General features: G+C 40.5%; 1 protein-coding gene across 4 annotated transcripts in view; it reads left to right on the top strand.

Moving 5' to 3' along the window:
* The window catches only part of TLK2 (tousled-like kinase 2), a 39,726-nt gene that overhangs the window by 12,216 nt on the left and 12,891 nt on the right, over positions 1–14,619 (top strand). For 2 of the 4 annotated variants that reach the window (XM_010561360.1, XM_010561361.1), the window contains 8 exons: positions 477–520; positions 1,676–1,771; positions 4,511–4,678; positions 5,258–5,353; positions 8,314–8,406; positions 9,737–9,847; positions 11,244–11,380; positions 12,778–12,930. In XM_010561360.1, coding sequence (XP_010559662.1) covers positions 477–520; positions 1,676–1,771; positions 4,511–4,678; positions 5,258–5,353; positions 8,314–8,406; positions 9,737–9,847; positions 11,244–11,380; positions 12,778–12,930 — 898 coding nt within the window. The remainder of the gene's footprint in view (positions 1–476; positions 521–1,675; positions 1,772–4,510; positions 4,679–5,257; positions 5,354–8,313; positions 8,407–9,736; positions 9,848–11,243; positions 11,381–12,777; positions 12,931–14,619) is intronic. The other 2 variants (XM_010561363.1, XM_010561362.1) reach the window with 2 other exon arrangements.

Here is a 14,619-nt window from a genome sequence, read left to right on the forward strand (position 1 = left end):
AGAGAAAAGGGTTAAGTTTTAACGAGCTGCTATTAAGCCACCACTAATTATCTCTCTAACTCTTATAGGAATGCTTGAGAGATCTGATATGCAGTAATTTACCTGAAGGCAGAGGAGTAAAAGTACCCTTTGCTCTGTCCTTATCTTGAAGGAAATTTTGGAGAACTATGCAACATTCAATGACATTTAGTGTTTTCTAAGTACTTTAGCAAGTGCAAATACTGTTTGATTGGATTTGACATGTTTGGAATTGAGAGTTAATTGAATTGTCAACTGTAAACCCTCCCAACAGCAGCACAAGAGCTGTAACCCTGGGGCAGTCTTTTGTTGTGCAGAAGCTTTTGTTGTCATAGGTGTTCCACCTTTTTACAGGGAAAGGAGTGTCAAAATATAGGAGTAGTTTTTCAGAATGGCATCATAACTTCTGCACTTAAAAATAATCAACTCTTATTTTCATCCTTTGTTTTCCTTTTTAGGAAAAGGCACTCCTAGAGGACATAAAATTAGCGATTATTTTGAGGTAAGCATCTTTGCATTATTTGAGAAATCTGCTTGAATTCACATTATGCAAAATCTGTAGATGGAAGTCTGTAATATGACTTCGGTTACTTGATCCATCATGTTAAATAATAGCTTGGAGTCATTAATTGACGATGTTAACATGATATGCTCAAATCTGATTAGGTAGAGGATATGAGATTTTTGGAAGTTGTTTCTTAAATTAACATTCTTTGAACAGTTCATAAAGCAATTTTTTGCTGCTCTTTTTAAAAGAGCAGCCACATAAGTGTATGTTGGAAGTTGACTTCTGTTGGAACCTGGATCTCATATGAAGGTATCTCCTAGTGTGCAAACCTATTCTGATACTGGTGCAGTGCTGCAAAAGAGCCTACTTGCAAAGTCCCGCTGATTTGAGTACGAAGTTGTTTACAGGGTTCCCTCTTTAGAAAAGCTTGCCATGGGAGGCTGGCACCACACAAGAGATGGAGGCCCCTCCCCAAAACAGCGATGGACATTCTAATAATCAATATTCTTTTTATCGTATAGTCCCTGAAGTTCTTCTAGGTCTGTGCAATCCAGAGCTCTAGCTTTTCTCTTAAGTTTGCTCTTTATTTACTGAGTAACTTAGAGTCAGAAATTAAGTGCTTATTAGTGCTTACTTTTTTCCTGGCTCAAGTTTTTTTATAAATGTGGTACACTGTGTGGCGCAGGAACATAAGAATTTGTGTACCAACTAGACCAGTTGCCCAGCTGTTTATCCATCCTGTCTTTAACAGTGACTGGCACAGATGCTTCAGTGGAGGTGTACAGTTCTTACCACTTCTGTGGTGCACAGTTAGACACATCTCATAGGGAATAGTATTCCTAATTCTTTCCAGTAAATAGTTGATCTGTATCCAAGTGTGCAGGTTTATATTTATTTGTGTTAAAATGAAAGATGTACTCGGTGCATATGTGAATGTTTGTCTAAAGTACTTACTTTTGCTGTTGTTTTTGAAAGCAGTGCATGAAATTTTAAGGTTTTCCTCTTAGCTCAACTTCAGTTTGTTTAAGTGAGTCCCTGGAGCCTGTAAGGCTTCATTTTAAGGTTAATGTGTTTCTTCTGTCTGTTAAATTTGCTTAAATATAATATCTCTGTGGAATTACCGATGATCAAATCTGTTCCTTTGGCCAGTTTGCTGGGGGAAGTGGCCCAGGAACCAGTCCCGGTAGAAGCGTGCCGCCTGTCGCCAGGTCGTCACCGCAGCATTCCTTATCCAACCCCTTGCCGGTAAGTGTTCTCCCTGGGGACAGAGCTGGTGGCATGGCATTGATTAGATTGGTGGCCGTGCTTCAGACGGGTAATAAAAGGTTCTGAAGAGAAAAGAAGTGTCTCTTGGTGAGTGATTTGGCTTATTCTCTATTCAGTTCTTTTTTTTTTTTTTTTTTTTTTTTTTTTTTAAGTTTAAACTGGGTTCAGGCAGCAAAGCCAGATGTCTAGGACGCTCTAACAGTGGCTAGTCCAGTTGTAACTGATATGAATATCTGAGCTTAAAGCATGCAAGATGAATGTTTTTAGCATGCTGTGTGGTTACAGATAGATCGCTGTCCTTAGTAAAAGGACATACTGGTTATCTTGTATTCCATTGTAGCTCATGAACTTCTCCATCAAGTTGGGAGTGTTGTATGTTTTTATAGCACAAGTACAATAATACTCTGATCTTGATTGGACCCTTTGGGTATACTGAAAAACATGCATACCATAATTATATTGGGAAGGTCTTTTACTTCTGTTTACATGCATGTGACTTGTAAGGAGCATTCGCAAAAGCTTGCAAAGAAATGTGTATAAATGCACATCTGTTGCTTTTTTGTTGTTGTTACGTAATTCCATTTTGCTGTCGCAGCATTTCTGCAAGATATGAATGTGAAGAAATAGCCAGTATTTTTAAGCCATTTTAGCACAGAGGAGCTAACGAAATTTCTTTCAACTAGCAAAGCAATATTCAGAGGCGCTGGTGTCTGAACTCTAGTTTTGATCAATGCCTGGGCCCCTTTTTAAAAATTTTCAGTATTTGTTGAGTGCCACGAAAGTATGGAGCATTGTGGGAAAGGTTAGTATTCCGAAAACCAAATGCAACGTCTTTACCGATTACATTATTCTGCAGAGACCTTTGCGCAGTTCGTGAATGTGTACTGAACTAAATCCCAACACTGCATGCTCTGCTCGGAATTCAATATGCGTTGCTAGATTTTGGAAGCTTTGTAATGCTGCTTTAAGAGAGAGCTTCACATATGCTTCTTGATATTTTTTATGTTTATAAAAATTAAAATATATCTTGTTAATTGAATGGCCCTTCCTTCTATCTTATATTAATTCACTAGTACATCTCTTAAAGAGAAGTTAATGAAAGAAATACCATCTCTGAATGTTGCAGACACATGAGGTATTAGGGACAGTTCTTTAGCCCAGCAGATGAGATATACCCTACAGGTGTTTATAGTGGGACAAGTGGATTCTTCCTTTGGTTTTCTTCTTCTGCACTTGTATGTATTAAGTAGGTAAAAGTTTGAACAGAGTATTTCTCATGTGGTGAATACTGATATTGGTTAGTTTCAGCTAGGTCAGTTTGTCTCCTTACGCAGGTGCTCTTTGTGTTTCTTATCTTCTGTTCTTTACTCTTGCAGCTAAACCTGTAATGTTGGCTTATTCACAACAAACTATTATGTGCATTTGCAAGATCTATCCTCTTCTTACAAACTGAATATCAATGGTTTGAGCTAAGCCCCCAAAAATGGGGGAATGGGTGAAAATTGGAGAAGATTGAGTATCTTGCCCATTACAGATGTCAGTATGGTCCAGGAAGAGAGCAGAGTGTTAAAATGTCTTTCACAGTGAGACAAACCTCCTCCAAACCTGTGAGTTAATCTATACTGTACTGGAAATTTTCTGCAATCAGAACTTGCGGAGGAATTGTAATGGCTTCAGAATGTTACTTCTTGTCTTCAAATCTCTTGACTGCTTTGAATTGCCTTGCTTCTCCTTTGATCAGAATGATCTGCAGGTCTTCAGACTCTTGCAAGGTCGCTGTCATATACAAGCATTCTTTTGGGGAAGAAAGCACACTCTTGACATTTGTAATGTTAGCCAGAAAATATGCTTCAGGTTGCAATTTAGGTTTTTAAGAAAAACTGAAGCCTGACCTGACTGTTTACTTTCTATGTGGCATACGCCTGGCCCGGAGTTACGGCTTGGAAGGGCTTAGATGATTATTACCCAGACTGCCAAGTTTTAGCAGTGATGGGCTGGCTTTTAAAGCGAGGGCAATGGGATTCTGAGTGCTGTAATCAATGTAGCTCAGATGATTCTTGTTCTTATTGAACCCAGTTCCTGTATCACAGTTGGAAAATGAGTATACTGCAGGAGAAAAGAGCTGGCCTTTAAGAGATGTAATGCATCTTTAAAAGATTTTGGAAACGCATTAGTACTTTGCTTATCTTGCGGGAGATTGGTCCCAGCTATAATGACAGAAGTGAGCTTACTGTGACGTCTGGCTCCTAGACGTGGTTAGGCTGCTGACATTTAGCAGTTCTGACTCAGTTTATTTCACCAGAATAATGAATGTATCGAGACATTGGCTGTTCTAAAATGAGTCCTTAAAAAATATCAAGTAGTGTAATTTTGGATGCATTGACCAGAATCACAATGCACTAGAGTTTTTGGATCTACAACCTATTTTGTCCCATTGGCTCTGAAACACATGTGTTTGCAAAGGAAGGGTGTGTGTTAACTGACAAGGAATTCTGTCCTGTGTGTTCATTTGTTACTTTAATTGTTAACTTCATCTACTTTTTGATGTCTGCCATTGGAACAATCACTCCAGGAGTCCTGTTTGAGTTATCAGATCCTCACCATGCCTCCTGCCCATTCCTGAGCTGCTGCTTCACTGACAACAGTTTTGGCAGAGTCAGAGAATCACTTTAAAAAAAAAAAAAAAAGTTCATTGTATTTTTTTTGACTGTGTTACAGCGGCGAGTGGAGCAGCCGCTGTATGGGGTAGACGGCAGCACAGCAAAGGAACCGCAGGAGGAACACTCTGCTCTGCCAACGCTGATGTCGGTGATGCTGGCGAAACAGCGGCTAGAGAATGAGCAGCTGGCACAGAGGGGAGGTGGCCTCTGTTTTACTTTTGTCTCGGTGAGCAGCTCTGAAAAGATTTGAATCCTAAGGGATGTTTCTAGTTAAGGGATGGGGAATTTGAAGCTTTTCTGCTCAAAGACAGTGGTTCTAGTGCAGCCTGGTTTATTGATGACCAAGTCTACCATTTTCTGGTAAGTTCCTCTTCCTTGTGAAGAGTTGTAGGTCCCAGGCTTTGCTTGTTTAATGAAATGATGTGACTTTTAATGACTCAAAATCTTATGTAGATCAAAATAATAGGCTACAAGAGGCTAATCTGATAGATGCAAAAAAGCAAAAGAACAAAGTAGAGTCTTGCTGTGAGAAGTGTTTGTTTTAGCCTTGCTTAATCTCAGCTGACATGAATTATATCAGGCTTTTAAAAGCTTTGTCTTTTAGCAGGTTGGGCCAGGCTTCTTGAAAGAAACTGACTCTCTTGTTTTACTGAACTAAATCTCTAGAGCATTCTTAAACCTTAACATGAAAGTATGGTACCCAGGCTAGGCTGCACCTCCCATGTGAATAAAGATAAGTGTATCTGCATGGGCACTAGTGATCATGCTGAGGAGCATATAACAATACCCTAACTTTCTTTTACAGGCCCAGCAAGGCAGCCCATCTTCTACCGGATCAGGGAACACTGAGCATTCCTGCACTTCCCAAAAACAGATTTCCATCCAGCACAAACAGTCACAGGTATAGCTCACTAGACGATACATCTCTTGGATATGAGATTGAAGCTTGATGCAGATTGTCTTCCATGCCAGAGGGTGCCACTTGTAGTAGACATAATGTTTCTAGTGAAAAGAGCCAATAGTCCCAACTCAGTCTGTAACTACTGATTGAAGTGAATCACTCTGAACTTTGTTCCTTATCCTGTAAAGGATGCTTTCAGTTGCTGCTACTGGAGTTTGTCCAGTCTGTTACCGAGGCTTTTCTGTGTCAATACTGTGGACAGTTCTTCAGCTGTGTGCGAATGTGCTGAGGAAAGGAGCACCTTAGCTCTGTCTGCTTCAGTTCTGTTGTATCCTGAATGTTCTTCCTCTCTCTGTAAGTGAAGATGTGAAGGAAACCTGAGTGATAGTTGTGAATGCCTCTATTCAAGCACTGGGTCATGGGTGCATCAACACTGCTTACAGTACAAATATCCACAGTCTATCTGGAAGTCCTTTGACCTCTGCGGAGTACACCCATGGAATAGTTTGTCCTGTCAAGGAGGAACGTGATGTATTCCTGACAGTGCTTCTCAGCAGCTTCACTGACCTGGACTCAAGAAGAGGAGTAGCTCTTTTGACCGTACTGCTGTCTTTTTGGTGCCTTTTCAATTTTTAAGATTCTTCTTGTGGCTTTATGGCAAGATTTACTTTTAGCTGTGTCATCTTCTTCTGTTGCTTGTAAGGATGTTCAGCTTTATTTGCAATGCACCTTGCTTATTTCTTCTCCAAGCCTGCTTTTAATCTTCTTTTGATTTTCATCTCTGATGTCCCTGTGACTGACCCTTCCCTTGAGTGATTTTTAAACAATCAGTTTTGTGTCAATCATTTTCTCACATCGGTGTGTGTCAGAGATGATTTTAGTGCTGGGGGAAGTTCATTCTCCATTTCCCCAGCAGGTGGTACAAGTTCTTTGTGCATGAAGAAGAGCAGTTCTACCTCTGGGAATACTTACTAGCCTAAGTCTCTGAGCTGTTGTTACTAGGGTCACATTTGTTGTCTGTATTGTTAAAATGCTGGTCTGTGAAGATCCCTGTTTCTTGCTACTGCATGGAGAATTCTTGTGTGAGAATGATGCTATAACTCAAGAAACTGCCAGAGATATCTTTCAATCTTTGCTGTCCCAATACCCATGCTTAAAATAGTGGTCTCACCTGCAATGAGCAAGATGTTTTTATTCTTTTCTGTGCTTAACATGGTCCATCTTCTTTGAAAAGGGCAAGACGTTACCTGAGTGTGCTTTCTGCCAATGCTCAGTTTCATGATATTCTCCAGAGGTCTAGATGTAGCATACACTTCAGGCAAAGAATCCAGGAAGATGCTTGGCTGCGTGATGAGGATATGTATACATTCTTGTTTTTCCCTTCCAAACATGTTTGGAGTTGATAGGTTAAAAAAAAAAAATAATCTTCAGTGATTTCCAGTTTGAATCACTTCTGGCAATGACAAAAGCAAGTCAGCATGAGCATGATTTTCTTAGCATTTTCAGTCAGTGCTAGGGCCCTCCAAGTGCTCTGAGGCAAGGTGAGTTGTGATGAAGTCTCATGTGAGAGCATGCATCCTGAAACATGACTTCATCTGACACAGTGGAAGCATGTCTGTGCATTTGGCAAAATGACATAAGTCACTTAAGAAACTTTCTGCTGCTTAGGCGAGTGGATGCAGCATAGGTTTTCAAGAGACAGCCTTCTTGTTGCCTTCAGTGACAAAGGCTTTTGTCACACATGCTTCCTGCAGGCTGTCAGGAAGTGTAAACTAAGTTAAGGCAGAAGTGAGGTGACCTGCCCAGGCCTCCTCTTTGTCTTTTGGGATTTAGGCTCATCTTGCTTGATGTGCAATGCTGGCTGGTGTTCTTTTTGATCTTTCCCATACTGGGCATATGTAGAGAAGCAACAGTCAGCCAAGTTTGTCTCTTACTTCATGGTGTTGGCTTCCAGGCAAGCCTGAAATTTGGAGAACAGTTATATAACAACTCCACAGGTAAGTGTCTGCTAACTCTTCTCAGAACCAAGGTAGTTCTTGCTAGCCATAAATGTGAAATCTGTGTATGCAGTCATGGGGAGAGATTCCTTTGTGTTGACTTGGGTATTTTAGATGCTGTGTTCATGTACTTACTGACTTCTTCCCCTTTTCTTCTTTCTTCCCCACTCATTAATGAGAGTGCTGAGTTTGAAATATTCCCACTGCTAGAGAATGTAGTATATGTCTTTTGTCTTTTGTTCCTGGGTATGACTCTCACTTCATTGGTGAAGGTATTTGAGATGTGCTGCACCCCATAAAACTTTCCAAACAGGTTTCGCTCAAAAACTATAAAGCTTCTGTCCCTAGTGAGCACTAATACCTCAGTTTTTAGAAGCAAAGGCTTGCACCTAATATTCCTGCTGTCGATCTGTTATAATATTTTTAAAATGGAGACCTGTGTTTTCTGTCAAGACAACCTTAGAACCCACAGGTGTTGTCTTTTCTCTAGCAGGTGGTTGTCTGTGCCCATGAAAGATCTCATAAATTTGATATTCCAGCTGAGGGTTGGGATTTGGTGGGGTTTTTTTCCTAAGTGTTTTTCCTGTACAAGCTATGTTGCACTGCAGGAAAGGACAGTGAATATCAGAGACCACCAAGGAGTGGGCAGAACTCAAACTATAAAAACAAAATTTGCAGGACACAGAGGATAGATATTGTAGCCCTTTATGAGTTACCAGTTTGTGTTCTCCAGAGCAGCTTTGTGCTAGCTGACTGAATCTCCTATGCTGGAGGAGCCCACCATGCAATAAGAAAATGAAGAATGGAGAAAGTTCTTCCCCCGACTGCTAGGATGCAGGGGATCAGTTCCTCCTTCTTAGGCCTAACTGTTCAGAGGGGGTTACACTGTGATGTTACAAGCCGACTATCTGAAATATCATCTGTTTTTCTTAAATGTGGTTTATGGTGATTTTTTCCCTACAGTCTGACCTCACAATGGAAAAAATATCTGCACTAGAAAACAGTAAGAACTCTGACTTGGAGAAGAAGGAGGGGAGAATAGATGACTTGCTAAGAGTAAGTATTTAAACTGGGACAACTCTTCTAAAAGCTGCTATTTAAAGATACCTAGAATGCATGTGCCAGCGAGGCTGCAGAGCAGGATTTTGTATACCATTTGTAGAACCAACACTCGCAGGGTAAAACAAATCTGGTCATCCCTTACTTGCAAGATAATTGTCTGGCTTGTAGATACTCTGTTTGGGCCTGCTTGAATCCACAAGCAGTATAGCAATGAGTGTGGCTATACAGTGCAGAGTCATCATAGCTCAGCAGTGTTGTTGGCCTTTCTTTGATCTGTTGCACACTTGCGTATTTTGCTAGCTAACCTAATGTTTCTCTGCAGAATTACTCCCCTCTTCTAAGTACTGAGGAGCTGACTCTGCTTTTTGTTTAGCAGCGTGTTCAGTAGCCTCTCAGTAGACTGGGAAGTTGTATTCTGAAATGCTCACTCATGAGAGTCTGTGACATGTACAGAGATGAGGAGAACATTTTTTGGTCAAACCGAAAGAATAAAGCTTCTCTTAACCCATTAGTATTCTTCAGTAAAAGATAAATACCTTTAAATCAAGGATCTTGTCTTAATGGAGGAGTTCTAATTGATTTAGCTTTCATCAGCTGGAGAGGCATCTCTTGTGAAGTGTTGAAAAGGATTAGAAAACACATTAAAGGCAGAAGAGGGAAGGCTCTCTGTGTGTGTCTGGTCTCAGCACCTAAAAGAGCTATAACAAGCTCATAGAGACATTCACAGGGGGATGTGAGTTTGTGGAAAACAATCCATGAAGCAGGAAATAGATATTTTTATTTATTTATTTATTTATTACCATTTGCTGTTTAATCAGAAGCCAGTCTATTGGTTGGAAGGGGGATGGTTAAATTTAACTTTTTATCAATGAAAATGGTTGCACATAAAATCGAGAATGCAAAGGGAGTTACCCCGTCCTTTTCCTCTGCCAGTATTGTGGCTAAAGAGGGAGGATAGTCCAGGGATGACTAAGCTATTTTGAGACTTAGTAGCTGTGACAGTCTTAAATGTTTAAAAAAACAAAAATAAAAAAATCCTTGCACTTGTGTTTAGTCTCTTTGTACCTTAGTTCCTTATATGTAAACCAGGATGATAGCACTCTCCTGTTCTAGAGGGATAATAAGATTTGAGTGGGTTAAAAATTGAAGAGCTTGGCTTGGATGTTTTGCTAAGAGGAACCTAGTCTTTTTTTCTTATCCTGCTGGTTTGCTTTCTTTAATCTGATGCCTAGAGCTAGCTGGAGAAACTTCTTCCTCAGTGATGCTTAGTTTGGCTCTTTGAGTGATTTAAAGTCAAAGGCTTTTCTCTTCTGTTCACTTTTAGGCCAACTGCGATTTGAGACGGCAGATAGATGAACAGCAAAAGATGCTGGAGAAGTACAAGGAGCGGTTGAATAGATGTGTAACGATGAGCAAGAAGCTTCTTATAGAAAAGGTGAGCAGGGGACTTACCACATCTCTGCAGTCACAGTTCGTGTCCTTGAAAACTTTTCTATCTTCTTTTGAGCAGTGAAAAGCTGCTCCTATTGCTTTAGTGATAAAAGGCAACTAGAATTCTGTCTTGAATTATTTCTCTGCAAATAGGAATGTAATCCTAAGACTGAAGTGGTTCAGAATATTTTGGTTTGGTTACTTTCCACAGTCTCAAAGAGTGGTCTCCCTTGCTTAAGTGAAATAGTCAGCTCTAAATGCAGTAGGCATTACTTGATTTGGAAACTCATACACCTGAAAAGCAACATTGTCCAGCTCTGGCAATACAGGAGCAATATCCCATTGTGCAGTGAAACTGCCAGATACACTCTGTGACATGGGCAAGTGATTTAGACCTTTCCTTCTTTCAGATGGCAAAGTTGGGGATCGGTGCTTCGTATAACACTCAAAACAACACATTAAAGACACTGGGGAAAGTGCCAGGCTGCTGTTTACTAGCATCCAGCCTGCTTTGGTGTTGAAAGATTTCCAGATTTCCTGATGGTTAAACAATGTGGGGGTTTGATTGCTCTTTCACCTGTTGGCCAATTACATGTATTGTTTGTGGGCACTGGATGGGCAAAACTACCAGGGTGCTGGCCAGTACATGCAGTCTGTTTGAGTTGATTTTGTCACAGAGCTGATTGTTCTTGGCTGAATGGGACTCCTCTTTCTGGGAGGATTTGTAACTCTGGGCTAGGTGCTAGGTAGACCTGGCATTCAGGTTGGTGGTTTGTAGCTCCAAGGAGGAGCTTTGCTGGTTCATCTTTAATCCTAACTGAAACTTTGCTGCTCTCGTCTCAGGCCTTGGAAATTTTCTCTCAGTTACCGGAAACGCTCTGTGACAGACACCACCACCAGTTTTTATGCATGTTGGTGACCCAACTGAGATTGTGTCACTTCTGGGAGTGGTGCGAGTCTAGGAGTGAACTGGCTGATTGCTGTACCTTAGTCTTAACAGTGATTCAAGGTGCACTTTCTTCCTTCATCTCCTGTTTGTGTGAATAAGGGCCTGATCAGAGGCACGTCTGGAGTCTAGCTAAGTTACCGATTCAAAGGGGTAGTTTTAATCCTACTGCTAGACTGATTTCAACTGATCATAGAATGGGTTAGCTGCCCAAGCAGTAATGGGGAAGGAAAGGTGAGGCTGAAAAGTCACAAAGGAGGCAGTCAAACAAATGCCTGTCAGATCAGTGTGAAGCACCAGCAGTAATTTGATCAATGATTTTCAGCTGGGTTTCAGATAAGCAGGACTGAAACAATGGAAAGTGGTAAGAATTGGTAGTGATTTAAAACACAGCACAGCTCTTAGCTGCTAATTTATGGCTTCTATTTTTACATGTGTTTTGTTTTGTTTTCAGTCAAAACAGGAGAAGATGGCATGCAGAGATAAGAGCATGCAGGATCGATTGAGGCTAGGTCACTTCACTACGGTGCGGCACGGGGCGTCTTTCACCGAGCAGTGGACAGATGGCTATGCCTTCCAGAACCTCATCAAGTGAGGACAGAGTTGTCTTTAACTTCAGAGGCAGAGACGGAAAAACTAAGCAGTTGTGTGTGATGTCTTGCATGTCAAAATGTGAGAATGATGTGACTGATGCATGAAAGGATCAGATAGGAACTCAGCTACTGACAATGGGGAATGTTTTTGCACTGAAGTGAGAAATACGTTTCCACTTAAACCTCCAGAGACTTGAACTGGAATCAAATTCTTTGAGTTGACCTCTGGGTTGGAAAGCAGTAGGCTGCCCTGTTGGGTATTCTTAGTGCACCTACTTGGCTGTGCAATGCTTAGGGTGAAGGGGTGGACCAGATTCTCACACTTATTGTGAGTCAATCAATTTGATTTTCATACTTGCATGTATTAGTCAAGGAAGGCTAATTAGCTGGTTTTTTTTTTTTTTTTTTTTAAGTGGAAAGTAGAGAAGCTTAAAAGAAAATCCATACTATTTAACTTTTTTTGCCTCCTGGTAACAGTGATCAAAGAGGCTGCAGAAACCTGGAAATGAAGATCAGAGACCCTTTTATGCAAGATGTTAATGGAAATATCCAGTCAATTCCCACCTGGCCTAGACCTTTAAGTAGGACTTGGCAAATTAATTGCAGTAGAGAACACTATGTTTGATCCTTTAAAATCATATCACTTCTCTGTAGTCTGATAGGGAGGTGCAGCTCTCGTTAGGCACAGATTAAGGAGTTTATAATTCTTCCTTAGTTCGTGCTGTAAGACATGGAAGAAATACTTCTGGAATATTTACCTGCAGTCTCAGTCTCTTTTAAAAAGTGAATTAAGTATGTAAATGCTCAAATCATTTAGTCTTGAAATTTCAAGAGTGCTTTTATCCCTGTAAAATGTTTTAAGCTGATCTTTTTATCTTGGAGGAGAGACTGTTTTCTTAGTGAAATTGGGAATGGTGTTGGTTATGTTTCAGAGAACTAAGGATAGTTTAACTGTACCCTTGAAGTATAAGGATACTTTCTCAGACAGCGCCAGACTTCAGAATAGTTTTAACAGGAAAGTCTGAGATTTAGAACAGAGCCTTCTAGGAAAAAGTGTGTGGAAAGTTAGTGACTTACCATGGATCGCTGGGTTTTCCATGAAGTTAGCGACTCCTTGGTTTTGGATATCCTCTGCATGAATAAAACCTTTCACTTACTGAAAGGTTTCTGTAGGCCAGGAAAAGAATCCCCTTTTATGTAAAAGTACCTTTAAAAATCTGAGTCATAATATTTGGCACATCCCCCTTTTCTGTACAAAAATATTTTGTTACTAATCTTACAAGTACAACTGATTTGAAATTCATTGCTCCAATCTGTTAAGAACAGATGCTGAAGACAACCAAGTACCTACCATTAGTTATCTGCTTCATGTTTTTTCTACTCTCTGCTTTCCAGGCAACAGGAAAGGATAAATTCCCAGCGGGAAGAAATAGAAAGACAACGAAAAATGTTAGCAAAACGGAAGCCGCCTGCAATGGGACAGACCCCTCCAGCAAGCAATGAGCAGAAGCAGCGCAAGAACAAGACCAATGGAGCAGAAAATGAAACGTAGGTTACGTGGCCTTCTTGGTGCATTGCAAAGCTGCATGCTTTGATTAGAGCACAAAATATCTACTGGGAAATGGAATCTTGCCCTTGCCTCTAGGCTTCACTCCATGCACAAATGAATATTGTGGAATAAGCCTGGCATTCAGCAACATCTGGCTGCAGTTCTAAATAGTTTTCATTGGAGTAAAACAAGGATCATTGCCGAGTCCAAACTTCGTATGAGCTTAACTTTTTTTTTTAATGCAGTAACTTTTTCAGTATTCCTGTTGCGTCAAGTTTGAAAAGTGATGTCTGTCTTACTTCAGAATTGATTTAAGTATCACTGTATGATATGTGGTGCTGTTTTTTTACGGAAGAAAAAATTGTATGCATTTAGAAGCCTTTATTTCCGTGTACTTTCTGGTGAGGCTTTTCAAACAATTGATTTGGTATACTGAAGAAAAAAATGTTCTCTGTAAAGACTGCATTAAGCATTGACCTGTATCCCCAAAGCAGTCCTTCGCAGATACCCGAGTCAGGGAAATTGAAAGGTAGTTGAAGTGCTACTCTTTCTTCTTACAGAAGATTCCCCCCGACCACCTCTTTTGACGTTACTGATGCTCTAAGGGTCCCAGTGTTCTTAGAGAGGAAAGCTGTGTCTCACAAATTTAGAACATTATTTTTTTGGAAGTTTCTGTGAGTTGGAAATACGTTAAGTCTTGATTTTATTGCTGTTGGCTAGTATCATAACTCTCAATGACACTTTTCTTTTTGCACTACTAAATCTCTTGGGCATGACTTGACCTCAAAGTTCCTGGAGCCCTTTGAATTCTTGGTCTTGATCTTTAAAAGTGCATATGAAGCAAAAGCTCCCACTGCCTTTTGCAGTCACAGCAGAGATGGCACATGACTGGGTGAATCGTGATATTCAGGGTACTCTCAGCCACCAGGGTGGTGCCCCCAAATAGGATGCTGGTGCCTGCAGATCAGATGTACTGTATTGGAGGGCACTGTGTGCTTTCTGCAAATAAGTAGCTTGAATAGAGACATTAACCCCACGTTCCGGCCAAATGAGCTTGAAAAAAAAAAAAAAAAAATTCTAAAGCCATCCTTTTGCACTGCAGCGTTTGAGTTGGGAGAAGTAAATTGAATGGCTGTGCATGGATATTTTGAAGTGTTGCTGTTCCTTGTGGTAACCTTTCACTTCTAAGGGACAGGATGACGCTTTCCCCACTTCTGTAAGGATGTTTTTCTCGGCAGACTGGTGCAGCTGTAGTGTGGCTTATTCTGCAGACATGGCAGCACAGGTCTTGATGTGCCTGGAAATCATGATAATGTCTGTGATACATAGTGAGCTTCTGTCTATGTTGTGAGCCTGCCTTGACGTAATCTAGCTTTACCTGGGTTTGCTAGTAAGTGTTTTTGTGCTACCAGGTCATTTTCGCTGTGTTTCTTGCTGGTTTATCATTCTTTGCTGATATATTTCAGGGTTTTATCATCGTGGCATTCTTGATAAAAGCTGCTTGCCAGTGTATGTATGTAGTTCATGTGGAGTGTTTTAGCTTATGAAAACATTGTTTTTGCAAGTCAGCTGAAGCAACTGTACGGTCTGGCTACTTGCTTAATCATTAGTTATCCTGTAAATGCGTTTGTTGGACTGATGTGTATCAGGTACAAAATTTTCTGATTTTTGGAGGGAGGTTTTTTTCA

The sequence above is a fragment of the Haliaeetus leucocephalus genome, unplaced genomic scaffold (assembly GCF_000737465.1).
Source record: "Haliaeetus leucocephalus isolate CR32 unplaced genomic scaffold, Haliaeetus_leucocephalus-4.0 Scaffold144, whole genome shotgun sequence".
NCBI classification, from domain to species: Eukaryota; Metazoa; Chordata; class Aves; order Accipitriformes; family Accipitridae; genus Haliaeetus; species Haliaeetus leucocephalus.